Source organism: Lutjanus erythropterus, chromosome 21, assembly GCF_056507025.1.
Source record: "Lutjanus erythropterus isolate fLutEry1 chromosome 21, fLutEry1.hap2, whole genome shotgun sequence".
Taxonomy (NCBI): Eukaryota; Metazoa; Chordata; class Actinopteri; order Lutjaniformes; family Lutjanidae; genus Lutjanus; species Lutjanus erythropterus.
The window spans coordinates 30,657,511-30,682,236 of record NC_139337.1 but is presented as its reverse complement, the minus strand read 5'-3'; the positions used below and the strand labels follow the sequence as shown (position 1 = coordinate 30,682,236).

Here is a 24,726-nt window from a genome sequence, read left to right as displayed (position 1 = left end):
AGACATACAGACAGATCTGCTCAAAAACAAATCCTATATGACATTATTTCATTTGTCCCTCTTTCTCTCCAGAATCAGACAGAAATCTCTTCAGACATCCTCCACTTTCTGAAAATAATTTTCCTTCCAAACCATCGCTGTTGTCTGGATCCAATTCTTCAATGGTCACACAAAAAAAAGATTATAGTCTCCCAAAATATAAAGTACAAACAGTAGACTGCAATCTTCTTTTAAACCATGTTTATATGAAATCAGTGGTGGAAAGAGTGCACAAGTACAAGTACTGTTAGATTACTAAAGCAAAAATACTGCTGTTAGAAATGTAAAAGTACAAAGTATTTGTCACATATCAGTAATTTGAGTATTTGTAATTATCTGTATATAACATACAACTTCCTGTCTCTAGAATCTCCTGTTTTTAAAATTTTATCTCCATCTTGGTTGGGAGAAAAGAGGAATTGTGGATTTGCACGTAAAATGTTTGTACTCGCTGTTGAAGCACAGATTTGTTTGTGCAAGATAATTTAATACATTGCTAAAGTAAACAAATATTTGTTTCTAGCTTTTTTTAATGGAGTTTACAAGTAAACTTTACTTTCTCACATCTTTTAATTATTTCTCCTCTTTTGAAAGGTTAAAGAGTCATTCATTCGTCTGATCTTTTGTTAAATGCTCTAACTTTTCTTCCTCTGTATCAGTCTTTCCTCCTCTCCCTCCCTCTCTCCCTTTCCGTCCTTCTAGATCCTCACTGAGTGAAGACACCTCCTCTCTTCTTCTTTCCTCTCCTCTCCTCCCTCCCTCTAACAACAGTCCCTCCCTCGCTCACTCGGTCCCTCCTTCACTCTGCGTTCAGAGCTCCTTCTCTCTCCCTGTCCGACTCTTCACCTCCATCATTCCCTCTACGTCTCTGTGGCTGGAGGAAGGATGCTGCCCCGCGGACTCCTGGGTCTGCTGGGGCTCCTCGTGCTCTGCAAAGGTAAGACGAACTCCAAACTTTTCTCTTTCATTCATTAAAGAAGATTCAAACTTCTGCTCCCTGTGAAGCTCCCTGTGGAGGGATTGATCCTGAGAGAAACCGAGATAAAAGTAACTGTATTGTACCTTAAACACCCACAAACAGACAATATGAGTGTGTGTGTGTGTGTGTGTGTGTGTGTGTGTCTGTGTGTGTGTGTGTGTGTGTGTGTCTGCAGCAGACAAACAGCTTAGTGAAGTGTAGGAAGGAACAGATTATTTCAAGTCACCCCATCTGCTCCACTTTGAGGTTTAAAAAGGAAAAACCTGTTTGTGTCTGGTGGTCACTCACCCACACTCAAACACACACACACATATATATATAGTCTCCCTATATAGTCTCTTAGCCAGTCCTCATTACTGGTGCGTGCGTGCGTGCGTGTGAGTGAGTGTGTGAGTGTGTGAGTGTGTTTGGGGCTGGATTGGGGCCATTTCCACCCTCTTGTGTTCAGGGTGGGGCGGGTGGTGAGGGGATGAGGTGTTTTTTTTATAGCAACCTGATCCTATTGAGGGCAGTGTCGCACTCGTGTGAGCTAATTGCAGAGCGGGGATCACCCCCTGCCATGGGAAAATAGCCTTGATGCTAAATGCTAACCAGTCAACACTGGAATGGCTGCAATCAGCCATCATTTTTAAAGGTCCAGTGTGAAAAATTTGCAGGGTTTTACTGGCTTATAATATTCATAAATGTGTTTTCAATAATGTATAATCACCTTAAAATAATAATCGTGTTTTTGTGACCCTTTTTGAGCCAAAATTCTGATTACGTCACAGTGTTAGCTGGAGGCTAATCACAAACCAGCTGCAGTCAAAACAAAAACCAGTGTGTGTGCAATTCCTTTTTGTTAAAAAATATACAATAACGTGTCGTGGAGCAGCGCCCGTCACTCTGCAACTAAAGCAGCAAAATAAACTGCCAACAATCAGTCGTCGATATGTTTGTCCAATCGTCCAACCCTAAAGATGGTCAGTCCATTGAGTGAGCACGTCCTGTAGAGCGAGTGACCGTACGTTCTCAGATGAACTTGACTGAGGGGTCTCTCTCACATTAGTCTGACGCACCTGGACACCTCACACTTGGAGCTCTTCTAAGACTCGACATCAGTCGAATCATCAGAACTGTGGCCTCAGCAGCAGCCTTGGGTTCGATTCCTGCCTGCTGCATATCTTGTCTTTTTCTGCCATTTAACGTCTGTCTAAACCTGTCTATTCACATGAAGACAACAACGTCCCCCTATAAAATCTAAAATAAATAAAATATCTGATATTACAAGACCGGTCATAAAAACTTCAGCTGAGAAGTTCAGTTTAAACTCTCAGGTTCATTTCAGCAAAAAACAAAAAACTTAAAATTCTCCCACAAAACAAGTGGAAACATTTTCAATTTGCACAGATTTTTGCACAAAGTTGCGTCCACCTGTGACTTTAATAAGTTAACATGCAATCTGACACACTAACTAGATTGACCAGGCAGTCTTCACTAAATCTACTTGAATACTTCAATTATTTCTCTTGATTTAATTAAACCGACCCCTCTTTGATTTGACCTCAGTAAGTTGGTCCTGATACAGAAAAGAAAAGATTTGTTGGACTGTTGTCTTTTATTAATATTTAACCAGCTCTGTCAGACCACTGAGAGGTGATTAAATGTGAAAACTGAATCCTCGCCTCGCAGAAAGCGACCAGCACCAGCCTGTGTCCAGCCTGCAGGCTGAAGACACTTTAAATAGGCTAAAGAGACTCAATGTTGCCCTGAATGGCAGTTTAATCCTCACATCATAGAGCTAAAGAGGTCCAACTTACACTTACTGTCACTTACCAGACACAGAATTGATCCCAGCGTTTCCAGTCAGACAGCGTGGAGATTTAACTCAGACTTTGGACTTTTAATCTGTGCAGAGGATGAGATGTGTGGTGAGGAGAGCTGGGACAGAGGGTGAGACATGTTAAACATTTAGATAAAAAAGACCAGACTGAAGGTTTTTCTGAAAGTCTGCTATATTTGTGCTGACAAATATAGCAGACTTTCAGAAACACCTTCACCTTCAGACTTTCAGAAACACCCAGCCTCATTAGGTAATGACCAGGGTTATTATAGCTAACTCTATTTAAACTAGGTAGGTAGAATAAAAATAGAGAGTTTAAAAATGTTTAGTCAGCATCTGGATGCTGATTACATCAGATTCATGTTGCATGTTTAGTATTTTAAGTGTAACAGTTCATGATAGAACAAAAATCCTTTTAAAAACATGAACCATATACACAAAATCTGCACCAAAAAATCTATTATTTACATTTGCTAACAATGTTTGACATTCACTGATAAAAAAATAACTGTAATTTACTTGGCTGATGTGATTAGACTGGTTAATATTGCAGTTGTCATTAAACCACATTCAGTTTTATACCATGAGATCCAGAGTTCAAAACAGAAAACAAAATAAAGGCATTACTGTTGATTTATTGTGTGTTATTTTAAGATTGATCTATTTATTTCATTATCATTTAAAAAAAACACTGGTTATTTAGTGATTAGATTTTCTTGTTATAAGAAAACAAAGATATTTATCCAGTTAACACAGGAAAACAACTTGATCATCCCAAAACATAAACATAAGAAAAGCAGAAACAGTGTTTACAGGTGTAAACGTTACTTCAAAAAATGAAGCAGCTGTACAGTTTTATGCAGCCGTGCAAATGTTTGACAAGAAATGTGCAAGTTCACAGTCCATCCGTCCATCTGCATGTCCAAAGTCAGGTCGTGGAGGTAACAGTTCCAGCAGGGGACGTTCCCAGACTTCCCTTTCCCCGGCCACATTAGCCAGCTCTGACCTGGGGATCCCGAGGCGTTCCCAGGCCACAGTGGAGGTATAGTCCCTCCACCTGGTCCTCGTCTCAGCTGGACGTGCCTGGGACACCTCCCTCGGGAGGCGACCAGGTTGCATCCTTTTGAGATGCACAAACCACCTCGACTGGCAGCGTCTCTACTCCGAGTCCCTCATGGATGACTGAGCTTCTCGGAGTCACAGGTCTTGTTCATGAGGCCATTCGTAGAGGGGAAGAAAGTGTTCTTATGTCAGGAGGTTTTGGTCCTGATGGACTGCAAACTCCTGTCAGAGGGGGGCGTCTTAAAGAGTTTGTGTCCAGGAGGGGACAGTCTTACCTGCACACGTCAGGATCCTGGAGGCGTACCGGTCCTGCAGGGATGGCAGTCTGCGCCTGCAGCGTTCCAGGTGGTGATGGAGGAGGTGAGGATGGACTGGACGATGGCGGGGTTGACGGGCACCATCACAGTCTGAGTTTCTTCAGCTGCTGCAGGAAATACATCCTGAAGCGTGTCGGCTGGGGAGTCACACAGGGTGATGAGGGCAGGTGGGGCTGAATCATCTCCGCTGTCTTTAGAGCGCTGAGCTCCAGGTTGTTCTCGCTGCACCAGGTCACCACACGGTCAATCTCCCACCTGGACATGTTTCCTGAGCTTCACGTGCTGCACCTTTAACACAGGAAGTCTGTGATCCACCTGCAGGTGGACTTTGGAGTTTGTCTTGTGGCATGATGACGGTGTTGAACTTTGTTGAAATACATTCCAGGTCTTGTTTATGTTCCAGTGACCCTTGACCTCATCACATTGTACTGGTTTGTGTTTATGTGTCTCAGCTTCTGTCTGAGGTTATTTTGTATTTGACTCTGAGTCCTGTCATGAAGTTTAAAGCTTTATTATCGTCTCTCAGCTCTTATTCTGACACAAAATGTCCTTCTGTGTCGTGCGTCCAGGCCAGGAGGAGAGCGGGGCAGGCGAGTCCTGCGATAACTTCACAGATCTCAACCTGTCCCACTGCTTCATGGGAACCAGCCTGTACGTCCGCCTGCTGCTCTACACCCGCTCCAACCTCGACTGCGGCCGCGAGCTCAACCACCACCACCTGTCCTCCCAGCCGCTCTTCAACCTCTCCCTCCCCACCGCCTTCGTCATCCATGGCTACCGACCCACCGGAGCGCCCCCCATCTGGATTGACCACATAGTCCACCTGCTGGCCGAGCAGGAGGACATGAACATCATCGTGGTGGACTGGAACAAGGGGGCCGCCAACCTCAACTACTTCACTGCCGTGACCTACACGAGGGAGGCGGCTCACAACCTGACCGGCTTCATCATGACGATGCAGGTGAGAAGCTGCTGTCAGTATGAGGATATTTACCTGAGAACCAGAGTGATAAACTCAAAAGCAAATCTATTCAACCTACAGTCCATTATTATAATAAGCCTGACTTACTGTATTTATAGCAGAGATTTTCCTAAATTGGAGTCACTACCTTGGTGTTAAATCTGCACCAGCCTGTGTCAGACTCCTCCCACTTTCTTGATTTGCATGTGTGTAGCTCACAGCATTTCCATTTACATGCAAAAGCCTCCAAATTGCCAAATCTAGGTTTTCTGTGCTCGCTGCTAATTCCTGTGAACAGTCATTAGCCTGATCTTCTGCAGCAATTTCCAGTGCTGCTTAGTGACAAGAATCCCACTTCTCCTGCAGTGTTTAGCAGCTAAAGAGCCACATATTTCCCTCTGGATTTGGTGGAGAGGAAAACCAGAGCAAAAAATAAAAAGGCGAGTGAATATTGACTTATGACTTACTGTGCACGGCTGCTTTGCCATACAGCCGCACCGTGGCCACTGGAGCAGATTTTATCCAGTGCATCCCAGAAACAGCTTTCTGCTCGGCTTCAAATATGCACCAAATCTATTTTTGAAGGATGCCAGATCAAGCTGCATGGAGAGAGAGAGAGAATCTGGTCAGTTTTTAAAAATAAAACATCCTGTGCAGACTCCAGATCATAAAAACAGACAAAAAAGAAACTGTTTAACTACACAGCATACTTACCCAAGATTGAAGCATAAAAATAAAGAAAAAAAAAACAGACCGAATGAACAAAATCTGAGCAAGTCAACATAATCAGGCAGGCAAAATGGTGGGACATGCAGCCCAACAACCTAAAACTTAACGTATCTCATCTTGTGATCAAAAATCCATTTTCTGGAGGTCTTCATGATGTTTCTCTACCCTGTCAGGACTGAAATTCTGACAGACTGTACTTTTTATTGACCTTTTTCACGGCAGCCATATTTTCATTAAATAGCAGGATTAAGTTCAGGTGTTACCAACCCTACTAATTAAGGCCCTGTTCCATTTAGTATAAGACTTTCTAGTGAGCCAACATGCAAAACAGCATCACCGTGACTCTGTTTGACCTGAATGGAATACAACCTTAGTTAGTATCATAAAACAGCTGCTGTGAAAAAAGACTAAATTAAAAATAGTTGCATAGACGTACAAAAAAAAAAATCCATCCCAATCATCACCTGCCAGAAGTGTGTGACGGCGTCTGCATCTGCAGAGAATCAACCCTCCACTCATACCTTCTTTTCTCATTACTTTGCTGCACTCAGAACAGTTTACCAACCAAAACACCCGACATCTGACGTCCTGTGACTCAACAATCAACTGACAAATCTTACGGATTTTGCCTTTAAGTATACTGACTCTTTAAGCTTCTTTTCTCCTCCATGCGTGAACAGCACAACGGCAGCTGGATGTGAATGAAAATGAGCGAAAACAAAATGTGAACAGTGAAAGTTCTGAATGTGGTGTGTCTGCAGGAGGAAGGAGCCTCTCTGAGCTCAGTTCACCTCATCGGCGTCAGTCTGGGAGCTCACCTGGCCGGATTTGTTGGAGCGAACCTGAAGGGGAAGATCGGACGCATCACAGGTAAAATAAATAAAGAGAGAAACAATCAAAGACAAGAGATTTGGCACCAGAATTTGAGGTGTAAAAGAGCTTCTGTCTCCTGCAGGCCTGGACCCCGCGGGGCCGATGTTCACCAGCGCCACACCAGAGGAGAGGCTGGACCCGTCAGACGCCATGTTTGTGGACGTTCTTCACACAGACATGAACTGTGAGCATCTAAATTACGTTTCCTGAACACAGGGGTTTGTGTTGGTGACATTAGTGCAGAGACAAACATGTTTCCAGCTGAGGACACGACGTCCATGATTAGTGAAAACAGTCTGAAATGTGGACTTATCAGACCACAGAACACTTTTCCACTTTGCGTCAGTCCATCTCAGATGAGCTCTGGTCCAGAGAAGTCTGCAGTGTTTCTGGATGTTGTTGACATATGTCTTTCTCTTTGCATGGTAGAGTCTGAACTTACATTTGTAGATGCAGAGACAAACTGTGTTCACTGAATCTGTTTTTTTTTTCGTGTGCAGCGTTTGGACTGAGAGGAGCTCATGGTCATATTGACTTCTATGCGAACGGAGGAGCAGATCAACCAGGGTGTCCCAAAACCATCTTTGCAGGTGAACACACACACAAGCAGAACACGTCCTTTGACACACACTCATGCACACGCACACACTGACTGCAGTATCGTCTTTTCCTCCCACAGGTAAATCTTATTTTGTGTGTGACCACCAGCGCTCGGTGTTTCTGTACCTGTGCTCTCTGAACCGAACCTGCAGCCTCACAGGTTACCCCTGCTCGTCCTACGGCGAGTTCCTGGAGGGGCGGTGCCTGCAGTGTGAGGGCTTTAAACCTGCCCCCTGCCCTGTGCTCGGTACGTGGTGGAAACTTTCACTGAAAACTCAGCAGCTAAACATTTCATTTACGCTGGAGGCCAGTGACACTTCACACTGTAGAGTCTGAAGTCTTACTGAACCTGATCACCTGTGTGGTCTCACCTGCAGGTTATGATCTCAGCCAGTGGAGGGAGACTCTGCTGCGACTCGGACAGACCAAAGTCTTCTTCAGCACCACGGCGACGCTGCCCTACAGGAGTGAGTCAAACACACCGTCACAGAAAGAGTCAACACTCAGTTTTTCATATTAAAAAACATTCTAGGATTCTGGCTTCTCAAATTGGAGGACTGGCTTTTGATTATTTGAAACTATTTGTAATAAGTTTTCTGAAATTTTAAATTTGAAAATGAGGCATTATCTAATGCAATCTTTTTGCTAATTTAGGAGAACTCTATAGATGCAAATAGACAAAGTTTAGTTAAATAAACATCTAAATATGTATTTTGGATGTTTTCTTGCCATTAATCTTAAAGTAGACATGTTATGGAAATGGAAAAATCTCAAAATTTACAAAAAAAAAAAAAAACCCAAAAAACTATGTATTTGCCTCTAGTGTCTTGCCTTAAATGTGCAAGTGTCTTTTGTTTTCCATGAGTTGTCGAGACTAGAGCTGCACAATATATTGTGATTATCTGACTGAAACTGATAACTGCGATACGATTAGTGTCATTTTCATTTTGACTGAAAGAAAACCTGTTAAACTCGTGATGATGTGACATTTGTCGAGGTCTGTGCCAAACAAACATGTTCTCTTTTATCTGGAGAACGAGACTTTTAGGTCTGGACTCCTCTGCAGCTCTACAGAACCTCATCATAATGCTGCTTTCTACCATTTTTCCTTTTTCAAAAAGGTGTGATTTGGTTCTGATTGATACTGATGGAGATCTGGACAAAAGATCTGGACAAAAGAATAACATGACTGAAACTCATCGACTGCAGTGCAGCAGCAAACAAGAAAACAAGAAAATTATCACAGCAGGATCGAAGTTTCAGTGAGATTTGTGTGTGTGTGTCCTGTGTGTGTCAGAGCTGAGCTACAGAGTGGACATGGTGACCTGGAACCAGTATCTCCGCTGGGGGGTCGTCTACATCCGGCTGCACAGCGGCAGAAACTTCACAGAGGCCCGAATAGACCAGTAAGTCTGTCTGTGACACCAGTGAGACCAGTTTCAGAACATGCAGAGGATCATGTGACCACAGAAACAGGAAGAAAATGTCACCTCTGATTGATGAAGACAAAACCTGCAGGCTGAGGCTGCTGCTGCTGACTTAAAGGGACAGTTCACCATGAACGGCTCCCATTTTTTGTTTTAACTTGAACTCTCCTCCTCTGTGCTCTCAGTAAGCTCCTGCGGTTCGAGCAGTACACCTCCACGCGGCTGCTGGCCCAGTTCGACGACGACCTGCAGCAAGTCCAGAAGATCTCCGTGCGGATCAGCACCGGCAACGTGATCGGACCTCGCTACAAAATCAGACTGCTGCGAATCCGCTTCACACCGCTGGAACATCCTGAGAGGTCGGTCCTGAACCAGAGCGTTGGTCATTAAAGGTAGAATCTCGAGGATTTGTCCGAGCCGTCAGGAGACGATACAGACAGATGGCAGGAAACCAAATACTGATGTTTTGGGTTGGTAAAATGTCCTGGGCAGCAGTCTTTATTTTTAAGGAAATGTTGCAGATTATACCTTTAAATTTATAGACATTTAACTGATTTTGGTGCAGTACACCAAAGCAGGTAAATCAAACACCTCACAGGTAATTAAACTTCACAGACAGAAAAATGTTTCTCCAAAACTTAGTTTTTGGCGACATATTTATTTTGCTGTTTTGGTCTGAACACCAGTCTAAAACACAAAAATCATCAGTCTGTTGTCACATAAGAGGAAGAAAAGCAGCAAATCCTTGACTGGATGGAGGGAAATTTATCAATAAGTTATCAGAATAGTTGCTGATTAATTGTTCTGTATTTTTCTCTGTCAGGCCTTTAATGTGCCGTTTTGACATCATCATGGAGGAGAACATGGAGGTGGCGTTTCGACCTTTACCCTGCAACTCTCATCTCTGACCTCCTCAGACACACCTCTTCTTCTTCTTCCTCTTCTTCTATGGAAACACATTAACTCACCCAAACCCAGACATCATCTGGGTGCTACAGGGTCTCCCGGCGGACTTCCAGGGGCCCCACAAGAGGAGTCGCAGCCTCCTTGCTGGACGATGAAGACGAGCAGACGGGTGCTGAGGACAAATCCTGTCAGCATTTTGTCATGTCTGACTGAAGACGCGTCTCTGCAGGCGCTGATGGGATACGAGTGAGTCACGTTAAACTGTGACGTCACGGCAACAAGATCTGTGAGAAGCTGCTGCAGCAGAAACATTCGTCACGGTGAGATCAGTTCTCTACACGTTCTTCATCTCTGGCTGCATTTTCACTCTTTTACCTGTAACTGCAGTCAAACTATCACCGCTACAAAATCACTCAACGTTCAGTTTATTCTGACAAAAAAAACAAAATACAAATAATACGAGTGACTCTGGTTGTCCTGCAACGTCCCGGCCTTTAGATTCTATGTTACAAGTCTGATTTCAAGGATAAAATTTCATCAATCATTAAAAGTAGAGGAAGAAATATTCAGATTCATTACTTAAAGAAGCAGTATGTGGTAATTACATCCAGAAATGAGGACCGTGGTCCAAATAGTGAGTTGGAGCCATCGTCCCCCCTCCTTCCTGGACTTGAGGAAGCTCAGGCAGGCTGCAGAAACACCACAGGAGTCCAAGACAAGCACCTCCAAAGTCCTCCACATTAAGTTGATCAGCTGTTTAAAACTGTAAGCTGCTAAACTGTAATTTTGTATTAATTTTCTTCTCTTTTTGAAAAGTATAAACATAAGATTTAAATGTTACATGTACTCGTACATTACATATTTATGACATTTCTTTTCAATAACAGCCAGAATTTATACAGGAATATTTTATTCTAAGAGTTTTAACGTAAAATTAGTCTTTTGGACAAACAAATATAAGCAAAACATTCAGTCGGCACCTTTAGACAGAGAAATTATATAGATATGTAAAAAAAATAAAAATAAAAAAGACTGGTGTCGCATTTCTGCCCTGTTTAAAATCCTGTGAGGCTGAAACTGATGTGGTGTTTCTGTGACTACATTTTTCATCTTCAACAGCACTTTACTGTTCTCTGAATTTACATTTTAAACTATTTGAGAACCTGGATTTCCCTGAAAACCAAGAACACAATGTGAACTTTCATTAAAAACAAAATCGTTTTTTTTTAACTGGAAAACTTTGCAGTTTTGATGTTGGAGAAAACTTTAAATCTCCTCCCTTTGTTCAGTTTCAGTGCAGTTACAAAGTTGACTACAAATGCAGTTTTTCTCTCTGTGCCTTCCACCAGCAGCTCTCAGCCTCTCCGGTTCACAACCCTCCTGAAGTGTGAACGTCTGCAGGCGTTTCATGCTGCAAATATTCTGCAAGTACTTTAAAAATGTCAGTTTCAAGAAAAATAATCCCATCAACCCAGTAGAGAGGGTGGGGGGGGTTGTGACTCCAGGCTGAGAGCTGCTGCCTCGACAGTGACGCTGCTATGACGTTTGTCCACAGCAATACATAACAGGTCATAAGCTGTTATACTACAGTAGTTTAATGTGTGATGCTGTAAACTGTGAGTGTTTGTAGTTTGTGAGTTTGGACCAGAAGGACCAGCAACAAGCAGGTTTCACTTTCATCTTTCAGCTGTCAAAGTGTTTTTGGGACTTGAGTCAGTAAATGCATCATGTGACTGTTGACATGACTGAGCAGCCGATACAAAGACTTCCTCTCACGTATCGCTCAAAACAGATTTGTCACAGTGTTGAAAACCTAAACTGTTGTCTTTTTTATTATGTATTTTCACTCTTTGTTTGAAATAAATATTCATTTCAAAATATATTTGATGAACAGATTGATTTTTAAACAAATAAACTGATCTAAGTGCGTCTTTATTGACCTGCCTGAAACAGATCAAAACACTGTTCAGGTTTTTAATAAAACAAAAAAAAAAAATCAACTTGTTTCGAGTTTTTTTGTGCTGTATTGAAGTTTAAAATTCTGGTATTGTCATTAAGCAACAAGGTTGAATTTGAAAGACAAAATGTTTTATTTGTTCAGCAGCACCGTCATGTGACTGACAGAAAGGCTGGTGTGACCACACAATACTGAACTGAACAGCAGATAACGTGACATCGATGTTCATTAACAACAGAACTACGTCATCAATACGCAGCTGAACCATCGCTGGTGACGTGTACTTCACTTATAACTGGGCGTGAGGTCGTGTCAGTGACCTGACCGCAAGAAAATATCAACATGTGTGCGATGACGGTAATTTAAAATACTGTGACGTCACACAAGAGTAGTGGATTGTAAAGGTTCCAGTGTGTAAGATTTACAGGGTTTTTTGGCAGGATATGGCATAAATTTGGTTGTTTTCATTAGTGTATAATCACCTGAAAATGAGCACTGTTGAGTTTTTGTTACCTTAGACATGGAAAGTGCGAAGAAGGTGTTTGCTCACCGCTTGATGCCACTAAATCCTACACACTGGTCCTTTAAACATCTTCTGTCACGACACAGCTGCAGACATTCAGACCAACATTATTTCAAAAAACGGTGACGTTTTGATTAAAACAATTAAAATTATTTTTTCAAATCAAGATAACAAGAGCTTCAAACAGAAAGTAAGTGTGAAACATGAAAATACAGACATCAACACAAATAAACAAAGGTGGAAGGACAGAACAGTTGTAGTAAAAGTTGCAGAACATTCTTCACAGTTTGATTCAACGCCAACATTGTGCTGTTCGTTGAAATCAAGATGAGCACGGTTCAGTCGGAGAACAAGACAAAATACTTCCTTTTAATTGGCTGGTTTTTAGTGGGGGTATCGTCAGCAGCAGGACGTCTTTCCAGCGTCCGTCACCAGTTAGGACCTGTGAACGGTGAAAACGGAGATAAACAGCGGAGGTCAGAGAAATCGGGTCACGGCCAACAGGTGGGTCAGTGAAGAAACAATAAAAGAGGATTTGACGGGTGTGGATGGAGAAAGACGAGGTGAGAAGACGGGATTGGAAAAGCTCAGGTATGATTAGACGCTGAGCAGTGGGAGGGCGGGGAAACCTCCTTAAAACAGGAACATGTCAGCGGGTCAAAGGGAATATTCCACTACCCGAGCGACCTTAAAGACTCATCATGAAGCTGGCAGTGGGAAGAGCAGCAGGTTTGCAGGGCTGTTACACAACGGGAACAAACACAGTTCACCACAGAATAAATCTGACTAAATGTGTCACACTGAGCCGCCAGCCACGCAATCAGTAGTTTGGGCTGCGGATGGCGAGATGGTGGAACACGGACAGGTAAGAGAAAACATGATTTCTAAAGGATTCAACGTTTGTTATTTTTTGTACTTGATGGTTTGGCAACCACGTCAGAAATCTACTCGCCCAAAGTTGATTTGATGAATGGACTCTTGGTGAAATGTATTAATGAGGCTAATTGTGATTTGGGTTGCAATGGTTTGTCATTTTTAAAATGCATGTCCTCAGGAAATAAGTCTGGGAAACACTGGTGTAGTCCATTATTCACTTCCTTTTAGCTGTTTTTGGTCTCTACCACCTCCTGAGGGAAATATTTATCTCTTTAGCACCACTGTGTTCTACTTCTCTGAGGACAGCAGTCTGCTGCAGCTGAGAACGAGGCTGCGAGGTGATAAGAGTGAATCAAAACAGAGAACTAAAAACAATGAGCTGAAACTCACTATGAAGCTCCACAAGGTTCATCACTACCAGAGACCCCATTCGATGCATTGATATTACAAAAATATAGATTATAGCTGATTTAAGTGACCTGTTACCTGCAGGGTTGCTGCGGTTGTTCTGTCGCCTCACTGGTCCGAGCCGGTTGCCGAAGCGATGGTTCCTGCGTTGGGAGCCGTTGTTCGGTCTGAATGGTCCTCTCCTTGGTCCCTAAAGAAGGACAGAAAGTTTAAATATTCAATTAGACCTCTGCACGTCACCTCCATCAGAAGGATCACATGACTGACAGGTCACAGGTCAAACTCCACTGAAACCTGACTCCATCACTCACCATGTTGCCTTCTCGTCTCCTGCTTTGCTCTTCAGGCCAGCTGGAGAATCCTTCGTCCTCCATCGGAGCCATTTCATCCTTGTCACTGTACTCTAAACCCGGATCACTGATAGAACACAAGAACACAAGATGAACTTCACCTTCCTTCCAGATACCATCACCCAGAACAGAGAGGGAGGTGTTATCAAAGAATCCAGTTGGTTTTAATGTTTGGTGGGGAAACGGTTTGAATTTACCGACTTCTGAATCTCACTAATTTTAGAGCTGAGAACTGCTGACAAAATGATTTGTAAATATATTATAATAAATATAATTAGAATTTCATTATAACAATGCATATACAATACAGTATATTTTCTACTTTGCTAAATAGAAATTATTTAAGTTATATGATATTTTTGTAATATTAATCATTAGTCATTATTTCAGAAAAAAGTGAAGCACAAAGAGAAGTTTAATCTCACCTGACTGGACCCAGGGGGCGCTGTGACATACTGTTCCCTGATATTGTGACTTTTACCCCCTCCAGCTTCTCCTGCCTCCTCCTCTCCAGGTCGTGCCTCAGATCACCGGGGCCTCGCACCGGCTGTGTCATCACATCATCAAAGTGATCAATGAAAAACAACATCCATCTAATCAAACAAGCTTTTCTCTCCATCATAACAGCAGCTCTCCTCAGTGACTACAGGACGTCGACATCGAATCAGAGAAAGTTATTTATTCACCTGCAGGGGTCCCAGTCTGGAGAACAGAGGCTCATCATCATCAAGGAGCGAGTTCATGTTTAAGCTGAAGCCTCTGCAGACGATGCGAGCCAGAAAGACAAAAAGAGAAAGTTTATTTTCACAACTTGACGCTTGATAATAATAATCATTTTTATTTATACAGCACCTTTAAAAACAAAGCTATCTTGTAAAGATTAAGACATTTCAATGAGACAATAAATAATTCAAATAAAAGTACAGAAAATATAATGAAGCAAAATAACAAACAAAACAGACTGCAGAGGCCCAGTTTCCTTTAGTCCTGAACAACCAGGAGAAATTTACTTGCAGGTCTCAAAGGCACTTTTACAGGAAGACGCGTTTTTCTTTTTGGACAACAAGCATCTGCTCACCAGCTACCATCTGGTTACAGACACTTTCCTGTTTCAGTTACTGCTGTCCATGTTGTGGTGCACAATGTTAGCCTGCTACTGTAACTGGTCATATTACAGACCTTAAGTTTTATTTTTTGTTCAAGTAATAAAACTAATTATATTTTCAGTTCTGTCTGGACAGGATTATGATTACAGGATGTGTTTTAGTGGTATGTGTTACATAACCATAATAACCTAGGAGTAAGGTTTAATTTAAGCAAGTCATGCACACCATTTGTACCAGTTTGATCACCAAAAACAACAATATCTGTCTGTCAACATGTGACGTACCGGTTTGAACTGAACCTCTCATCCAGCGTCAGCTCCTCTGTCTCATCTTCAGAGAAGCCGCCTTTTTGAGGAGCTGAGAAACGCTCATTCAAGGTGATGCCATCATTTCTGAAATACTGTTCTGTAAACACAGACAACTAACATTTTAAAAGCTTAAATAGATCAAACACTTATGGTTTAATCACAATCCAATTAGGGCTTCACATTGTCCCGATTACATAAGCTGTAAAATGTGTGCGTGCTCTGATGCAACATGCTGGTATCCAAACCTAGTTTACCAGGTGGAACTGTGTTTAATAACACTTCATCATCATGTGACCCCTCGCTGAGGCATTTTACACATTGTGAAGCAGGTTAATAGCACCAGTTTACTGTGCCCATTGTTTGACATACTCCTTCTGGGCAAACGGATTCACTGCTGCAGGAAACAGCTGCTCTTGACCGACATCTTCTCACTCATTTTTAGATTTCACAACTTCCACCAGAGTGCCAGGAGAGTTTAGTGTTTAAGTTTGTTCCACTTTTTTCTTAAGCTAGAGAGACTGACTACGCAATATGTCATAATGTCATAAAGAGGGAATGAGGCACTGATTTTTTGACTGGTAGAATTTTTGTTAAAGGTTCTGAACTGAAATTTTGATTAAACTGTGGCTTGTGCCCATTCGCTGTACTGAAAATTCTACTTAACTTTGTCCAACAGCAGGCATGTAACCAGGCATACATGATTACGTAACATGCCCTCCACCCCACCATCTAATTTAAATTTTAGTGAAATTACAATATGGCCAAATGCAAAGAAGCTGCAATTTTTTAAAAAGGAAAAATGAGTAATAAATTATTTATTTTTTATTATTTTTTATTTATTATTATTTATGATACTGTGGCACTGCAGAGATGTCCCACAAATCTTGTAAGAAAGCATGTTTGCAAAAATATTTATTCATTAGTTTTTTTCCCCCACAGTAAAAAATAGAAATTGTGATGCATTTTACAACAGACAGATAATCATGTATGTGTGCTGTGCTGACCTTTCACATGGTGCACCAGTGTGATGATTTCCTGGGCAAAAGTCCCAGTGTGCATTGCGGTCTCCCGGTACGTCCCAGAATGCTCCAGCATGGGCAGGAAGTCCAGACGCTGGCGACCGACGTTCACCAGATCTAAAGAGAGCTGCCTGTCTGAGGAGTAACACTGCAGGCTGCAGGGGACAAAGAAGAAGAATGAAACCAACCCAGAGGTAAAACTGGTTTTACCTCAAAATGAGCTCTTACCTGAATTAATTCCACAGAAGTGACTCAGTAAGTAGAATTTACCAGCTGTTGTGACTCTGCAGTGTTTTGAGAAAGCTGACAGAGTTATGATACCAAACTCTCTCTGTGAACAACATGGAGGCTGATTATGGCCGATTCCCTCCTTTGAAAGCTTAAGTCTGTTTTAAGTCACTAACTACTGTGGCAGGTGGAAAATTAGTCCTGAAAGATGAAATATTTATTAACTCTGTGAGCACAGGCCTACATTTGTGAATCTGGGTAAAAAAGAAGATAAATAAAAGCAACATCTTTACCTTACCCAACAAACTTACCTTTCATGAGTTCCACAACTGACAATGTCTACAATAACTACACCCTATATGAAGACTAAAGAGGGGGGTGTTCACCCTTCAGAGTGCACAAAATCATACAAATTCATATTTTTACGGATATTTATAAAAGTTTAAAGGTGAAAGCCAGAGTAGACAAGACAGCCCTCTTTTTAACAGACAGGTGAGTTATGCTGGGGACACACAGGAGGCAGAAGTGCAGCGTCATGTCAATTCTGGAGCGAGCAGCATAAATGTGTAATTTAAAACCACAGACAGCAACAATGCTGAGGATGGGCAGATTTTGATATTTCACCATGTGGAGAGAAAATCTAATCAGGGGAAATTCCAGGAACAGCAAAGAGAGGGGCGAAAAATTAAAAGACCTGGAAAACATATAAAATGTATTTCATCATTTATCAGAATCAGATAATTTATAGCATATCATTTACAGTAGATCATCAGAGTGCCTGTGTTTTCTTGTCAGATTTGCCTGCAGAGCAAAGGAAAAAAAAAAAAAAAACAGACACCGACACTAATGCTACAGATCACGGTCTGGCTGCAGAGCTCCGCGTACTTAACACACATTTAACATGGGCGCCAAATGGAAGCGGGCAGCGCTTCAAGGCCCTTCTGCATCTTGTGTGTCCCGAGCGTTAAATGTTGGGTGAAAGTTCACACTTCTTTTCTTGCTTGTTCCATTAAATCTTCATTTTGCCATCATTACTTTGGTTCTCAGTTGCTCAGATGTGTCATCCACTGCATTGGGTGGATTCCAGTCATGTTTTATGACTCCTCAGACGAACACTGCTGATATTTTCAAAGGCCACCTTGGCCAGTCTTGATCTGTGATGGCTTCTTGTTCGAAGGCCCCATAGTTTCTCCAAGATTTGACCGATCCTCCTTTAGCTTTTTGAGCCACAGAGCTTTGATTTGTTTTTTTGAGCAGAATCCAACGTCAACTTCTCATCTTAACAGCACTGATGACACTTTAATTTCTCCATTAGTCGACATGGATAATTATATTCATGACTTTAATGTCTCCTTTCAGTTTGATAATGAGAATGTTGACAGTTTTGATTTCTCCTCCTCTCCTTGTTACTTTGTCCCTTCTTTAAGATTGCCAGCATTTGCGTATATGGCTTCAATTTCTTGTGTAAAGGCCACTGATGATACATCAACTTCCTCCGTGTTTGTTCATGTTCTGCTTTTTACAGGACTGATGCCGCATTTCTCCATTTATCATCACGGATAAGACTTTCGTGGCTTTAACTGCCCCATTTTTTTTTTAGATTGAAGTTTATGTTCTTGACCTCATTTTCTCCTTTTAGCAGCACTGATGTTCTTGTTCATGGCTTCAGTCTATCCTTGATACAAAATGTATGTTCAATCCGTCAGGTTTGTCCTCTTTACCAGCTACTTTGAAAAAGTAACTGAGATTGTACAGGTTCCATTTTTCGATAATAATCAGCTCTATGTGATTTTTTTTCCCCCATCCATCAATCTGTGTAGCAAGCTGGACAAAAACAAGTTGTTCACGTGTGTCTGAACTTGGATAGACTGCAGCATACACATAGCAGACCTGCTTTGAATCCTCTTCTCAAAATAAGCAATAAAATAAACACTGCCATTCCACGTTCAGTACTTGGCCAATTAAGGCAGAGGTTGATCCTCTGCGTTCATCCACACTGGGTGGGATCTTGTGCAAGGACAGGGTCGGTGTTTGCCTCCACTTCTTAGAAACTTGGTACTTAAATGATCAAAGTATGAAGGTTCTTTAGGTTCAGGTTTGGCATGTGGACCAACAGCTCCTGTCCAGATCAAAAACCTTCTCATCTTCCTGTCAAATATCTTGATTTCTGACGTTTAAATGTTCCAGACATTTTCTCCTTCATCACAGAGCACTCAGACTGTCATTTGGTGATTTCCTCCCTGTAATTCTTTTATTATGAAGACAAAGCAAGTGATTCTGCTTTGTGATGAGGTGATGTTACTTAACAACCAATACCATGCCATGTTTGTTTTCACAGATCACCATCTGTCTGTCAGCACTGTTCCGACTTCCCTCCTGAAACGAAGCCTGTGAACAGATATTTCCTGCCTCGGTTTCAGCAATGTTGGGATTATCTTTCATAAACCAGCTTCACAAACGGTAACTGATGTTTCTTCAAATGACTCAGAATCATAACATGTGCAGCATCAATCAGGAGGTGATTTAACACAAAATGAGTATTTAAAAAATAGCTGCATACATGGAGATCTCTGTAGAATGATGTTCATCTGTGAAGTCCTTCTGCTGGCAGTCAAATGAGGATAGATTTCCATTTACAGTCAAAGCGGCTCCAGTAAAAGACTTCTGAGGTCAGCAACATACTAAGACACCACTAAACTAAGTGATGACATGCTGCAACATCCCTTCGGAAATACTTCACAAACAGGTGGTTTGCAAGGTTTGTTTTCATAGGAAAGAAAACTACCCTAACACAGTTAATGCCTGGTTAAGGCCTTTTTAATATAATCTTCAAGACGCTTCTGGCTTCAGAAAAGTCCATGGTGACTGTATTGATCCACCTCTGATTTCACTCATGAGCTTGATTTTGAAGTCTTGTGTCCTCTGTGATCCTTGTGAAATGCAGAGACACACTGGATGGCCAGTAGTGAACATGCTGCTGGCTTCGATTGAATCCTGCCAGAATCACCTCTCACACATCATCTTCTTCATCTGCCTCTCATCTCACAGAGACTTCCATTAATGGGATGAAAACATACTCACCATGATGCTTTCTGTCGACAATCGTTCAGGTTTTCCTGAATGATTAACTCTGGTAGGTCCAAACTGTCCTCGGTAATTGTTATTTTATAGAGTTTTCAAAAGGACAATGAGGATGAGCCAAACGGTGCTTCAGACATCTGTTTATGGGGATCATGTGCTCTCCTGTATCTTGCTTTCTGACTAAATACCAGATCCCTCATCGTCACTGCTAAGCAGAAAGGCAGTGTAGGACTTGGTGCATCCAGTTCATTCTTTCAGACAAGTTTCCAGCTGATGAGCGTGTCCTTTTCGGTGTTGCATGAAATTAGAATTTTTATAGAGCGGCGCCAGCTTGCTCTCATCCAGGGAGGCTCTTCCATGCCCAGTACTCTTCAGAAATGCATATTTCAACTAGGATTTGTTTTCCTCAGGAGGTCTGAGGTGTTCCTGAGCTTCTAGTTAAGTAAAAGTAGCACGTGTCTCTTCCTGGTGTCAATCAACAAGTTTCTGTATGAGCGCGACTTCATCTGTAATGATACTTTGAGAATCTTCTCTGTGACGTATCCCGATCATAGATACACTCTGACAGATGCTCGTTCCATCAGGACCTTACAGTTTCCATAACGGGACACATTTTAAAGAAAGATACAGAATTCTGGCACTGATTTCCAAACTGCAACGAAATCCAGTTAAATGAAAATGTATGTTGTGTCCTGTGATTGTAAGTCTTTTCAGCAAGCCTCCAGTCTCCACGTGACATCTTCCTGAGGCAGATTTCCATGAGCTTAGAAAGAAGTGTGAACTTTCACCTCTCACCCTTGATAATTTGGTTACAAAATCATACTCTACCTGTTCTGGTTTACGGGTCGGCTCATGTCCACTTTGATGGTTAGCGTTTCCTCCGTTACAACAGTCACGTTATCGGTTTTCTGATCGTTCATCGCGCGCAGCCTCTGACGGGGCATTTTAGGGTCCAAGTCAACCTTGGGTGGGTGTCCATCCAGACCATCAGGCCTGTCATGTTTCCAGTGTTTAAGTCTGGTTTCTTCTTCCCAGTCAGCCTCCCCTTCGATGGGGTCTTCATAACTATCTTCCCTGTAGGGTCGGTATTCCTGCCTTTGCTCGTCATGACAAAGATCTTGATATCCTTGGGAGAACTGCTGTGAGCGTGGTGGATTCCTTTGCAGTCCAGCCCTTCCACCATGGCCACGACTAAACCGCCCTCGCCCTGGGCGAGGACCGCCCCTCCCCCTGTGATTCATGGGACCATCTCGATTACCATATCTCATGGGGTTTGGTCTTTCTTGTGGCGTTGGGCTCCTTCTAGTTTCATGATAGCTGGACTCTCTCCAATTATCTTGAAAATGGTGTGGTCTTGTTTCTGAGCCATCATCCAATCTGCTGTCCAATGTCCTGAAACGCTCCTGAGAGGAGCTCATTGGACGAGGGCTCCTGTGATGATCAAAGTCAGGGTCAAGATCTCTGCGATCGTCGAACTGTTCCCACAGTGGGGGTTCTCTGCTGTGCGTGATGCCATGACCATGTTCAATGACGAGTGGTCCCGAGTGCCGACCTTCTCCACGGGGGAGGCTCCCGTGAGTGTCTCCTCCAAACCTATCTCTGGGTGTGTCCATTGAGTAACGCTGTTCCCCAAAGTCCTCCTCATTCCTGTACCTGTGACAGCATAAGAGGAGGTGACATGGTTCAGCAATTATTCATGGAACTGTCACATCTTCACATGTGGTTTTAAGTTTACACTTGAACTTATCTTTAGACTTACTGCAGTCTACATCAAATATTTGATGACTGATATCAGATCACTGTAACAGATTTTTAAAATTAATTTTGTGATTAAAGCTGCCATTTTTATAAACAATTAAAACATGTTCACCACAAGACATGCACTTTCTGGTATAAAAAAAAAGATGCAAAGCGAGAAAACTTTAAGCCATGCAAGTTGTTAAACTAGCATTTTAAATCAGTGAGCAATTTGGCTGTATGGGAAATAAGATGAGAATCCTCTGCATTCTTCATTTTCTTTTGTTCCTGCGATAGTGCTGAAAAGTCTTTTACTTAAATTTACCCAAGATGATTGTCGTCATCCATTTCTCGTCTTTGCCTTTTAAAGGGGGGGCTCCTCTCTTGATGTGAATCCTCTCTTTGTCTGTCTCTATTAGGACCCTGTGTGTTCCTTCTTCCTCCTTCCCTACCTGGACCTCCTCTTTGGTCATCTGACCTCACACTGGGACTGGGGTTTCTGTACCTCCCACGACCTCTGCCCTGCTCCTCTCTCCTCCAGCCCATCCCCGGCTCTCTCTGTTGGTGGTGAGGCCTTGGTGTTGGAGGCAATCTTTCCCTCGCCAACCTTGGAGGCGAGTGGGACGACCTTGCCCTGTTTTCAAAACTCTGGAAGTTTTCTCTATACCCTCCTCTGCATCTGTCTCCATCTATTCCTGCATCACGCAGTGGGGAATGTCTTCGGTCTTCATAGCCCATGACATCATGATGAGGTGATGGCCTCCTGTGGTAAAAATCCTCCTGGTTTGAATGGTGCTGATGCACAAGATAGCGGTCTTCTGAGTAAGGAGGAGATCTTCTCTGGTCATCTGGGTACATATCTTCCCTGAAGTAATCCAAGTGTTCTTCTGGATCTTCTCTGTGGCGGTGGCTCCTGTCTGGTCGATCCCCGTCCAGTTCCGCAAGGACTTTGTACGGATCAAAGTCAGGTTCCTCCCATGGGAACCTCCTGAAAAAGTAAATATTGGAGAAAAGAAAAAAACAATCAATAAATCAGCATTCACACTGAAATTTATAACAAAACAAAAGTCAAGTGGGTGATGACAAATCATCTATGAGTTTTAGGCTGCACAGATCTTGTGGGACGCAACTATGAACATGAAATACTGGCAATGCATGTACCTGTAACGTGGTGATCTGGACCGAGGTCTTGACATTTTGTCAACCTTGAAGGAAAAGAGAGTTTTTTGTTTCAAGATTAAAAGTGCAGACAAACATAACACCCCACAGTCGAGCAAATCATTTAACAAAGTATGACTGATGAGTTTCTGCCAACCAGGATAACAGTCTCCCATGGGTCAGCTCTGGTAATGTAATGTTTGAAAAGCTAAAATTAACCCTGCATTGCATATTTCTGGACAATGCAAGTCATCAAAGCCATGTAACATGTAATCTCTTGACTGCGGCTCTGCGTTTTTAATGTCAACCTGGGTGAGGTTTGTGGTGCCTCACTATTTGATTTGTTTATTAGTTATATTCTGAACAGTAGAGCATAATAGAGAGTAATGGTAATTCGCGGTAGATACATCAAGAGAAAAATCCACCACAATTACCAACTGAGTGCATGACAGGCAATCATTCTGAATCACATGGATTTATCGTTATCGATGTACAAATGAATAATTGTGTAGATTTACTGAGTTTCTTTAATTGCTATGTCTGACTTCCTAGGCCGCTAAAGTAATACAACCAAAGTGAATTTATGTCAGCCTCCTTTCAAATGACAAACACAACACAACCTCACGTTGATTTTGTGTACTAACTACAACTCTTGCTATTTAACTTGGCTATGGCTTTGCAGAGGCATTTAGTGAGCAGACAAGCTAACTTTAGCTCAACCTCTCTGCTCTAATGAGTTTAGAGTGAACACATTTACCTAATATTTGGACCACTAGCCTTCAGTGTGTTAAAAGAGTCACCAATCCGTCCAAACCGTATCAAGCGCTCCAAGAAAATTAGCCGACTTTTGGCAGGCTAACGCAAAAGCTAACTAGCAGCTAACGTAACGTTACGCAGTTGTCTTACCTTCGTCCACCTCACGCGCCGGGCTAACGCGGCTAGCGTTAGCTAAAGCGAGGATAAGCACACCAAAAACCGCAGTAAACCAGTCTGTACGACAACAATATCACCTTATTTATACCCAGATATCACCCAAAGCGAGCTAAACGAGTTGTCTTTTCAGTTATAGTCTGTAATAAAGTGGCTGTGTTGACATCAACTAGTTTCCGCTGCCAGCGATCCGTAAACCGCCAATAAGAACGACTTCGGCACTTCCGCTCTGGTCGTTTCACAATAAAACTACTGGTTGGACAAATCCACAGATGCAACAGAAACAAGAACACACCAAGCTATTACATAGATAAATTGTGTAAATGTGAATGAAAGATGAATTTATACAATATTTTTTCTGTTGTAACTATTCACCGTCACCGATGACTTATAGTAGTCATATTATTCTGAAAAGGTCGTTGTTAAGCTCTGTCATTGGCTCATGACTTTATAACCTGATTTAGTGGTAACTGGGCAAAAAATAAACTACTGGGCTCCCATTAACCTTAATTTCTCCAACTCTCTGTGTAATGTGTACACACTTTAATGTACCCCAGATCTGCTGTGCAGTGGGCTCGTTTGATTGAACACCATCATTTAGCACATGCCTTTTTACTCTTATACACACCAATTCTAATTTACAGTATGTGCATTAATTATAGGGGACCAGATAGATCTAACTATTAATCTGAGGTTTGTTGACTCGAACATGAGTCTCACAGAATCACTTTTTTGGTGTAAAGGCACTGTGATAGTGTTGTAAAATGGAAAATGTAAGCATTTTGCCTAATTTACTTGATTTATTATGTTGTATATGATTATTTCTTTATAGAAAGTTAAGTGAAAGTCATGTGAAGTTGATTTCATACATTTTGGGGCATGGGCATATATGTGTCTTAAATTTGTTGAATATTAATGTTGGGTTCTCTCAGAATGTGATATATTTTCACTTAAAGGGACACTTCACCCCAAAGGAAAAATATAATAAAAATAATTAACTTAATTTTCTATACTTGTATATTTTTACTGAGGACTTTTTATTTTCACTGCAAAAGTCAGTTTCTGAATTTTTCAAGGTGGTGGTGGACTTCAGACTGTTCATAAAACATAGTTCAGTTAAAAATAAAAAGACAGAGTTGAAAAACACACAATAATGATATGGAAATATTTAATCATTTGCCAATAGTAAATTATTTTGAAGCCTTTTAATCGCAACAGTTGCAATGCCAAATAACACTGTTCAAAAATAAAATATCTGCCAAATTTACCACAACTTCGGGTATAAACCACGCCCACTTCTTGTCTTGTATCTGAATACAGATACAGAGAC

At 41.9% G+C, this 24,726-nt stretch overlaps 2 protein-coding genes across 3 annotated transcripts; one reads left to right on the top strand and one right to left on the bottom strand.

Annotated features, from left to right (window-relative positions):
• Positions 1-831: 831 nt before the first annotated feature.
• lipib (lipase, member Ib) lies at positions 832-10,738 on the top strand. Its single transcript, XM_084747093.1, has 10 exons — positions 832-976; positions 4,789-5,180; positions 6,671-6,779; positions 6,865-6,966; positions 7,283-7,372; positions 7,462-7,629; positions 7,760-7,849; positions 8,680-8,788; positions 8,995-9,168; positions 9,633-10,738. The coding sequence occupies exons 1-10, from the start codon at positions 925-927 to the stop codon at positions 9,715-9,717; spliced, it is 1,371 nt and encodes a 456-aa protein (XP_084603219.1). The 5' UTR covers positions 832-924; the 3' UTR covers positions 9,718-10,738.
• A 1,043-nt stretch (positions 10,739-11,781) lies between these two features.
• On the bottom strand, positions 11,782-23,617 carry LOC146307859 (uncharacterized). 2 transcript variants are annotated; one of them, XM_084747022.1, is made up of 11 exons: positions 23,373-23,617; positions 22,470-22,513; positions 21,634-22,296; positions 20,400-21,224; positions 16,248-16,417; positions 15,220-15,340; positions 14,516-14,588; positions 14,255-14,376; positions 13,791-13,896; positions 13,558-13,669; positions 11,782-12,637 (listed from the first exon to the last, which is right to left on the bottom strand). In XM_084747022.1, the coding sequence occupies exons 2-11, from the start codon at positions 22,502-22,504 to the stop codon at positions 12,624-12,626; spliced, it is 2,241 nt and encodes a 746-aa protein (XP_084603148.1). In that variant the 5' UTR covers positions 22,505-22,513; positions 23,373-23,617; the 3' UTR covers positions 11,782-12,623. The 2 variants fall into 2 exon arrangements, with proteins under 2 accessions (XP_084603148.1, XP_084603149.1); XM_084747023.1 differs by lacking the exon at positions 23,373-23,617 and adding an exon at positions 23,224-23,325.
• Positions 23,618-24,726: the final 1,109 nt, after the last annotated feature.